At 42.0% G+C, this 10,719-nt stretch overlaps 1 protein-coding gene across 1 annotated transcript; it reads left to right on the top strand.

Moving 5' to 3' along the window:
* Positions 1–8,283: 8,283 nt before the first annotated feature.
* LOC146822370 (uncharacterized) lies at positions 8,284–10,400 on the top strand. The gene has a single exon (XM_085609465.1). It carries the CDS (start codon positions 8,504–8,506, stop codon positions 9,890–9,892), a length of 1,389 nt encoding a protein of 462 aa, XP_085465591.1. The 5' UTR covers positions 8,284–8,503; the 3' UTR covers positions 9,893–10,400.
* Positions 10,401–10,719: the final 319 nt, after the last annotated feature.

Raw genomic sequence — 10,719 nt, 5'->3', positions numbered from 1 at the left:
ACTGCCGAGGCTCAAACACGATTCCCCAGCTCCGAAGTCTGCAGCTCTGACTGCTGAGCCACGTCCTCTCTCTCTGGGGATCCCTGCTGGAGTCGCTCTTTGTTCTCCTCAAGCCACGCATTAGCAGCAGCTCGCTCTTGGGCTTGTTTCATTCCATAGTGCTTTGCAAAAGCACCAGCTATGTTACACATTTCAGTTTCATATTTTTGGTACACACATGGGAGATTACTTGGCAGCTCAGGACATTCCCTGTTTTTAGCAGGAGCTGCAGACTAATCTCCTCATGGCTTCAAAAAATATGAATGTCATTGGGTAATGTTACTGGTGCTCGCTGCTTAGAGGAAATGCTCTGATTCCTTGCCAGGCTCTGATTTTATCAGAGGGTGATGTCAGCAGCAAGATGGTTGTTAAAATGTGTTAAAGATCAAACTGGAGCCATAGTTTAAAGATCTTCAAAGGGACTGGGGTGCTTGTTTCAACATGTAGGGGGTTGATGGGGCAAGAGAAAGTGGAGAAGACTATTGGTAATAACCCATCAGGGTTATTGGCTACGCTTATCCATATTCTATTTTTTGTTACATTTATTAATGCAAATCTGTTATGGAGCGCATATCACCAAGACCGAGCACTATATCAATTAGAATACAAATACAATGATATTGTTTTATTTAAATTTTATCAAAAGATTTACTGTCCCACTTTCACATAAAATAAATGTTGTCTGCTATAGCTTCATTTTCTTTTTGTGTGCGTTAGCTTGAAGGGAGGGTGGGTGTAGTTTCTCTTGTCTGTCAATTGTGTGAATTCAGAGGAGGCCGCATGCTGTCACTGCTGCCTCGGCCTGGCGTGTAAAGATGGACTCCTCTCTGTGGTGCTATCTTTTTGGTTTATAGCTATAATGGAGTATAATTAACTATGTAGCTTGGGAATCGCCAGGGTTCATCTCTGCAGTTATTTTTCGGCTTTTATTCTCTGCGCTATTTCTTGGCCAGAGGCAACAATTGTCTCATTTTTTATTAACCTAATTTTAGCAGGGAGACATATAGTGTGCACTCTGTCAACATGTGGACAGGCTACTCTCTGTGTTACTTCTCGTCTAAATGCTGTTATGTTTGGCTTGGTGTACATTGTGGGAAACCTGGCATGCATCTGATGCCTTGGGCAATATTTGATTAAAAATCAAGTATTAAAACAACTGGGGTGGGGATATCTTGTTGGAGGTTGAGCGTCTGCTGTGGCGCAGTCCTGCAGAATCACTCAGATCTATGTTTACACGGAGCTTCCAGTAATGGGTTCCCTGTGTGTCTTATGTTGCGCTGCTGGTAGACTCCCCTCACATTCATATGTGGGTCAGAGGGGCATCTGTTCGTTGTCGGGCGACTCCGGCGTCCATGGCAGGAATTCCAAGGCACGTCACTCATTCTGCCAGACTGAGATGCTGCTTGTCGACATCCTTCTCCAGCGTTTCACTCCCTCGAGGGCCTTCACTGACCTTCCACATGACACATTCCAAACATGCGCAGAAACACAAACCTGCACCCAGGTCAGTTTTGGATTCCTCTTTGAATAAACCAGTACATTTCAAAATCTAAGTATTTTTAGTGTGTGTGTGTTTTAATTTTTTTTCACATACACTGGTAGCTCCTCCCAGTGTTGGTAAACACTGACAAAACAAGACACACACCACTGTGAGGACTAGCGTGCTATGAGGACCGATCAAAACCGATAAATAAAAGGCACAGTCCTTTACAATGCTAATAGCTTAAACACTCGCAAATGCGTTACCTATTGCATTGGGTTGTATGACAGTACAACGCTGGTAAATACATCGCACGCATTTTGTTTACAACGATTATGCATTTTCATCACATTCCAATACCATTCATTGTTTTTATATTTAAAAACAATGTATTTGTGGGGGGGACAGCCCCTACCTTATCTTACCTTAAATTTGTGGTATTGGTATGTGATGTAAATGTATAATCGCGGTAATAAAATGTGAGGCAAATGCATGCGATGTCTTTACCTCGTTGTAAAGGCTGTTTCCCATTGCATTGCAAGTGCTCGTTTAATTTGAGCAGCACCGCCGCTTTAGCTGGGATAACGGCAGAGTTGTGCAAACATGGTGAGCGCTACGCGTGCGGCTTCAAGGCAGAGCGTGAGTAAACATTGAATGAGTCTCTTCCAGAGAGCTACAGCAGGGAAAGAACCTTGTGAGTAAACATAGAATGAGTCTCGGCCAGAGAGGTATAGCAGGGAAGGAACCTTGTGAGTAAACATTGAAAGAGTCTTAGCCAGAGAGCTACAGCAGGGAAGGAACCTTGTGAGTAAACATTGAATGAGTCTCAGCCAGAGAGCTACAGCAGGGAAGGAACCTTGTGAGTAAACATTGAATGAGTCTCGGCCAGAGAGCTACAGCAGGGAAGGAACCTTGTGAGTAAACATTGAATGAGTCTCGGCCAGAGAGCTACAGCAGGGAAGGAACCTTGTGAGTAAACATTGAAAGAGTCTTAGCCAGAGAGCTACAGCAGGGAAGGAACCTTGTGAGTAAACATTGAATGAGCCTCGGCCAGAGAGCAACAGCAGGGAAGGAACCTTGTGAGTAAACATTGAATGAGTGTTGGCCAGAGAGCTATAGCAGGGAAGGAACCTTGTGAGTAAACATTGAATGAGTCTCGGCCAGAGAGCTATAGCAGGGAAGGAACCTTGTGAGTAAACATTGAATGAGTCTCGGCCAGAGAGCTACAGCAGGGAAGGAACCTTGTGAGTAAACATTGAATGAGTCTCAGCCAGAGAGCTACAGCAGGGAAGGAACCTTGTGAGTAAACATTGAATGAGTCTCGGCCAGAGAGCTACAGCAGGGAAGGAACATTGTGAGTAAACATTGAATGAGTCTCGGCCAGAGAGCTACGGCAGGGATGAACCATGCTCCAACTCCCCAGTGAGCCGGCAGTGGGTCGAAGAGACGTCTAGACATCAGCTGCTTCAGGACTGATGGACAGCAGATGAGTATACTGTGTGTGCTCTGTCTGCCTGCACTGACTTACCACTGGGCTCGTCTGGCTGCAGTTTGGGGGCCAGGGCTCCAGGCACATGGTCCCCTCTCCATTCCAAGCCCACCAAAGTCTGGGATGTGCTCGCATCCCCCTCCCCTGAGCCGCGCAGTTATCTGGAGGCCGTGAACGGCTGTTAAAAGCCTGACTGGCTGGGGCAGTCAAGTGTGAAAATACCAAGCGCTGTTTCCCAAAAAAGTTCATTTTCCCTCGATATAAAATGAACGGGAGAAATGGCGAGATTGAACCGCAAGTAATGCAGGGTGGCATCGAAACACAATCCGTGGTTTTTTTTTCATAATTTGAAAAACCTTGGACTTTCTAAAAATGGTCCCCTTTTGGATGCGCGCGCAATTGTGGCTTTTTCTATTGCAGAAAAAAAAACACAGCACAACATCTGTGTTTGAATTTACAGACCGTTTTCCGCATGTTCTTACGCTTTTAAAAATGTTCCATTACCTCGCGTTGTGTGATTACGCCCTTACTCATTCCTTAATCTGTCCCTCCGAGAATAAAAAACAAACATGACATCTTTAATTCTCAGTCATATGATGAACGTACGTTCTCCCACAAGCATAAAAATTCTCATGAAATCTTTATTTTACGGCACAGACTTATGTGGATTTGGATAATGTGAATTATGGTTAGCTAAAGCAAAACAGATGCTGAGTTTACTCACATATCTATATATCGTATAATGCGCATAGAATGTAATTATCTTTTGTAAAATAAGTGTTATTCTCAAACAGTTGAATTCCTATTTTAGACTTTGAATTGCCACGTTGCCCGCGCTCCGAGTCTGAGGAATTCAAAATAGTGATAAACGTGTGTTATGTATAAGTTATCCCGTTCATACATCCAAATATCACTCTAGTGTTGTAATATTACATCCAATAAATACTGCACCCTGCGGTATCACATTTTTTTTCATACAAAGGAAGCATTTCTCCTCTGCTTTTAAGATTTTTGGGAGTTCCCATAGGGTTGTTGGAGAGAGTCGTTGGCTGCACTCTTGTGACGCAGACGCTAGCTTCCTGTGCGGTCTCCCCATTACTGAATGCTGATACCGGATTGAATATACCCAGTTGTATCACCAAGCCGAGGGGATAGTACTCCACCTGACGTGAGTAAGACATTTAAAGGGGGAATAGTTTTTCTCCCCAATAAGGTCCTGACGAAAGCCATCGAACCGGCAAGGGCGCATGCAGGTTGAAACATGTTGATAAAGTGATGTGAAGGACATATTGCACGTCCCATATTTCACATCCACCGTTTTCAATCTTACCTTATAATTTTTTAGAATAAATTGCACCACATGATAAAAGGGTCATTTTAAATTTTCTATTCTGCACAAACTAGATCCTAACCAGTTTTTGAGGATCTCCTCCTGGTCGAGGCCAACAAAAGACCCGATGATGATGCTATCAGCCAAGATTACGCCAATGGCAACAGGCATACCAATGGCGGATAATGGCTGTTGAGGGTCTTCTACATATTTGTGCCAGATCCTTCGAGGCCTCTTGGCTCCCCAGAACGCTTCTACTCCCCCCCACCCCCCCTTTGATATATAAGCAGTATTATCACAGCCAAATTTGCATGACCTTTGAAACGAGGGTCTTAGTCGGCCCCACTGGTGTTCGAACCATTTGACCTCTGAAGTATGCTCCGTTCCCTGAAGTGGGCTCTTATACCTCACTGGTTTGTTAAAAACTCAACTTTGTAAAATGAACCCTCTGTAGAGTTGTAATACGCTAAATCCCTTCCAGTTCCAGGAGTCGGGTACTTTTCTATCAGTGGCGAGCCGTGTGTGACACTTGAGGAGGAAGGAATAACCAGCACTCTTGGCAGGCAGCTTGCCTTCTCAAAATGCTTGTGTTTTTAATAAGACCATAATCTAGTCATTCAATACATATCAATAACACATGCCTTCCTAGCTAGAGCTTTTTTTTATTTTTTATTTTTTTTATATAAAAGTGAGTTTAACTTTGGATATGGTTATTATCATCAAAAAGATGCCTGCTCTTCTTGTGGAAGCATAGTGATAATGCTTTCTAATTTATAAATTAGGCTCATCCAACGAAGGTTGACGAGGGCCAGACTACACACCCATTCTGGTTCCCATTTTCATTAGCGCATGTAAATATGATTCAGGTGGATATTGTGAAAACCTGACATGGCTCCACCCTCAAAGGCTTTACTGACCAGGTAGGTTTACATGATGACTCCATGTCATTGAGAATGCGATTCACCAGCGCTGGGTTTTTCTTTTACAATGTCCTCCCTTTGAAGCAATCCCCACTGCCCCTTTTCCCTGGAGCATTTTCTTTGTCTCCTTCCCCTAAAGCACTCTGCTTGCCTAGCCTTTCCCTCCTCTCAGGCACAAGCCTTTGCCCCCTCTGCTAGGCGCACAAAGGCGCTCTATGCATCTCTATGACCAAGGGTGACCAACTGGCATTGGTGTAAATTTAGGACGATGAGAGTAAAAATTCAGGACACTTCTTTGCTACCTCCTAATGGGTTCACGCAGAGATACATCACTTTCTTTTTTCCGCAGCTGTATGTGCTCACTATCTCTGCCTCCCTGCAATATGCTCTCACCTGTAATCTTCGCTTCCACTGTGTCCATTGCATGCACCCCTAGTCTCTGTGCCTTGATGGGTGTTCATCCTCCTCTTCTTACCTTATGCCTGGTTGATACCCCGTGCCCCAATGTGTGTCCAACCCCAAATGTACGCCCTTTGGTTTATGTATCGCTGCCTTCATAGCCTGTAATTCCTGTGTCTGCTTCAGCTCACATTGTCTCACTGTAGCCCTGCTCATTGTGTCTCTGCTCCCCATGCCTATGCATCCAGTGCTTCCCCAGTCTGTCTCCATGCTCATCCTATGATTACAACCTCCAGCTATGTTTTATTAGTCTGTGCACAAACCTACTAGTTACAACCTGAAATTTTCTCTTTATTCTGCTCGTTGTGGCCCCCTAGGGATAATCGCACCATATTCATAGCAGCCACCCAACAGGGTGTTAAAAACCAGGTAAAATTAGCACCCGCATACTGCTTAACGTTATTAAATACCCACAAATAAAATAATCAGTTGACTCTTATTCTCCTGGGTCCAATATGTCCATACCCGGTATTTCCATTTATGTAACAAAGCATTCTTGTTGTGTCCTTAATAACTGCATAGTATTCATTTGCTAAAACAAATCCAGGATTGCTTGATACTGTATCCCAGTAAGCACTATACACCAGAATCACAATCGATACGCTTGCTTATAAATTAATTGTATAACACACAATTGCCATCAGATCCATCCACTACTAAACGCATAAGTAAAAAATACTTATTATTGTAAATATAGCTCCAACTCTAACAAATGCGAGACCTATTGCGTTGCAAATGCTTGTTCTTCCTTGATGTTGTGCAGCATTGGGAAAGCCTATATGTCTAAAAGGTGAGACTTCTTGACTTTGCCAATGTGTGTTTATTGTGGTTGTAAACCTCCTTTGTCTTGTGTAGCTCTGGTCAGAGCCTCTGATCTCTGGAGTTACACTATGTGAAAGATGCTCAGATTATTGTCTGGGTCCTATCACCGGCTCTCTGATAGTATAAAGGACTCCCTTGCAGCAATTGATTATATTTCCTGCCGTTATTGTGATGCTCTTTGTTGTGTGGTCCATTCACTGGAAAAGGCTCGTACACCTGACAGCCTTAGGGTGGTCTTTCCCCAACTTTTTACCTGCCTCCCTCCATTTTCTGTGCTCTTTTTTGCTGGCTTTAGGACTTTGCACCTGTTACCACTGCTAATCTGTGCTAACGTGTTTGTGCTCCCTCCCCTGAACATGGTAACATGGGCTCATAGGGCTCCTACTCAGTTGGCATATTTAGTTTGCTTATAAGTCCCTAGTAAAGTGCACTACATGTGCCCGGGGCATGCAAACTATTTGCTACTAGTGGGCTGCAGCACTGACCGTGCCACCCACTTATGCAGCCTGAAACTATGTCTCAGGCCTGTCACTGCAGTGCCTATGTGTGAACTTTACTGCCACATCGACTTGTAATTTAAAGCTACTTGCCAAGCCTAAAACTTCCTTTTTATTACATATAAGTCGCCCCTAAGTAAGGCCCTTGGTAACCCAAAGGGCAGGACGCTATGGGAGTTAAAGGCAGAACATATACTTCTATTTTTTTACATGTCTTGGTAGTGACAACCAGTTAAATTACTTTTTCACTGCTGTAAGGCCTACTCCTCTCGTAGGCTAGAACTGGGAAATCCGTAGAATACCTTTAATCTGTAATTCCTGATTGGAAAGGAGTAGCCTTTTCATGTTTCATATCTTTGCAATGGTAATGATAAATCCTCTTTACTGGTAAGGTCTGATTTTACATTACTACTTTAGAAAAGCTACTTTTAGAAAGTGGACTTTTCTCTGCTTGTACTGCTCTTTGTGCCTTACAGCCTGTCTCTAATACACGTCTGGGCTTGGGTTGGGTGTGATTTAGCACTTATCTGGATCCCGATGGGTCTTTCAGGGCAGATGGGAGGAAGGGGCTCACTCTTACCCCTCACAGGGTAGTAGACTAGCCCCATTCAAAGGAATGATGACTCCCTTTGGTAGTCTGGAGTGAGTGCTGGGATTGGAAGAGATACTAGTGCACTTCAAAACCACTCTTAGAAGTTTCCCTCACATCAAAAGCACATTTGGACGTAAATGCTGAGCCTCTGGCCCATCAAATCCGACACTTGAAGATCTTCACAGAACCGCTGTCAGAAGAACTGTGGTACTGCTGCACAAAAGACTCAACTGAAGTCTTGGTTACTCCTTGAGTCCACACTCCGCGATAGGAAGGCGTCAAGGAAGGATCGTATGCCCTTGCTCTGCCTATTGCATCTTTACATTGAAGGTGTAATCTAGAATTCATTCAGCGCACTTGTCTATGTGGTCAATTAAATGTCTCATTAAATGCCAATAGATTTTCGTGATGGACCCACCATTTAAGCTTATCCAGTGTTTTTTTTTTTTTTTTTCCAACAGGTGCCATAAATGCAGTAATGAACAAAAAAGATGACACCATTAAATATTACTTGTGTAGGAAGTGATGTAAAAACAATACACCTCAATTTCTTCCCTTGAAGGCTAATACCTCGCCAAAGTCTTTCTACAGCTGAAAACCCAAACTGCCCAATGTGGTCTGTACTTGGCTCTTAGGGATCACCTGATATACATTGATGAAATAACACACTGACTTACGGAAGCAAGTCTGATAAGGGTCTCATTACAAAGGAAGAGCTAACCTGGATCAGAAAGAACTCACAGAGGAGAAACCGTATGAATATCTAGAAAGTGACAACACATTTATGAAGGAGAGAAAGAGCAAGTGCAACATCAGAAGATCATACTGGAGAAGAAACATATTGATTGACTGACTGTGGAAAAGTTTTCTTTGCAATGAAAGACCTAATGCAGCATCAGAGTGTCTACGTAGAGGAGAAACCATATAAATGTACAGAATGTGACAAAGCATTTGTAACAAATGGACAGCTAAAACGACATCACAAAATCCACACTGGGGAGAAAACATATAAATGTACAGAATGTGATAAGGCATTTATAACACTTGGAGAGCTAAAGCAACACCAGAAAACCCACACTGGAGAGAGATCATATCAATGTACAGAATGTGACCAATCATTTATAACAAATGGAGACCTAAAGCGACATCATAAAATCCACACTGGGGAGAAACCATATAAATGCACAGAATGTGATAAAGCATTTATAAGAAATGGAGCACTAAAGCTACATCATAAAATCCACACTGGGGAGAAACCATATCAATGTACAGAATGTGACAAAGCATTCATTAGAAAGTCACATCTAATGGAACATCAGAAAGTCCACACTGGGGAGAAAGCATATAATTGTACAGAATGTGAAAAAGCATTTAAAACAATTGTACAGCTAAAGCGACATCATAAAATCCACACTGGGGAGAAACCATATCCGTGTACAGAGTGTGACAAAGCATTTAGTACAAGGTCACATCTAATGGAACATCAGACAGTCCACACTGGGGAGAAAGCATATCAATGTACAGAATGTGAAAAAGCATTTATAACAATTGCACAGCTAAAGCGACATCATAAAATCCACACTGGGGAGAAACCATATCAATGTACAGAATGTGACAAAGCATTTATAACAAATGGACAGCTGAAGCGACATCAACATATCCACTCTGGGGAGAAACCATATCATTGTACAGAATGTGAAAAGGCATGTATAACAAATGTAGACCTAAAGCTACATCATAAAATCCACACTGGGGAGAAACCATATAAATGTACAGAATGTGATAAAGCATTTATAACAAATAGAGAACTGAAGCTACATCACAAAATCCACACTGGGGAGAAACCATATAAATGTACAGAATGTGACAAAGCATTTATAACAAATGTACAGCTGAAGCGACATCAAAATATCCACTCTGGGGAGAAACCATATCTATGTACAGAATGTGAAAAAGCATTTATAACAAATGGAGAGCTAACGCGACATCAGAAAATCCACACTGGGGAGAAACCATATAAATGTACAGAATGTGATAAAGCATTTATAACAAATAGAGAACTGAAGCTACATCACAAAATCCACACTGGGGAGAAACCATATAAATGTACAGAATGTGAGAAAGCATTTATAACAAATGGAAAGCTAACGCGACATCAGAAAATCCACACTGGGGAGAAACCATATAAATGTACAGAATGTGACAAAGCATTTATAACAAATGGAGAGCTAACGCAACATCAGAAAATCCACACTGGGGAGTAATAATATCAGTGTACAGAATGTGGCAAAGCATTTATCAAATATAGACAGCTAAAGGAACATCAGAGAGTTCCCACTGGGGAGAAACTGTACGAATGCACTGAGTGTGACAAAACATTTATAACTAATGGAGAGCAGAAGCAACATTTAGAAAATCCCCACCGGAGAGAGACCATTCAACTGCACTGAATGTGAGAAGTCATTTATTAGAAAGTCGCATTTTATGCAACATCAGATAGTCCACGTAGGAGAGAAACCCTATGAATGTACATAATGCAACAAGACATTTATTACTAGGCAAAGTTAAATACTACATCAGAAATTCCACACTGGTGAGAAACGATATGGCTGTACTGAATGTGACTTAGCAGTTATTACAAAGCAAAGTTTAAAAATACATCAGAATGTTCACACATGAAAGAAACCATATAATTGTACAAAATTTGACAACGCCTTTATTCTAAATGGAGGGTGACCATTCAACTGCACGGCATGTGACACAGTATTTATTATAAAGGGAGAGTTAAAGCAATATCAGCGTCTACACTGGGGAGAAACCACATGAATGTATAGAATGTGACAAGGGATTTATTACAAAGCAAAATGTAATACAAGATCAGGAAGTTCAAGCAGGGGAGAAAACATATGTATGTACTGAATACCACAAAGCATTCATAATAAATGGAAAACTGAAGTGACATCTGAAAATCTACATGGCAAGAAATCCAATGTATGTACAGAATTTAATAAAGTCTTCCACAGGAAGAATAAGCTAATGCAGTATAAACAAATCTACACTAGGGAGAAACCCTATTAATTAATAGAATGTG

Source organism: Triturus cristatus, chromosome 6 (genome assembly GCF_964204655.1).
Source record: "Triturus cristatus chromosome 6, aTriCri1.1, whole genome shotgun sequence".
NCBI lineage: Eukaryota > Metazoa > Chordata > Amphibia > Caudata > Salamandridae > Triturus > Triturus cristatus.
This window is presented reverse-complemented; position numbering and strand designations above follow the sequence as displayed.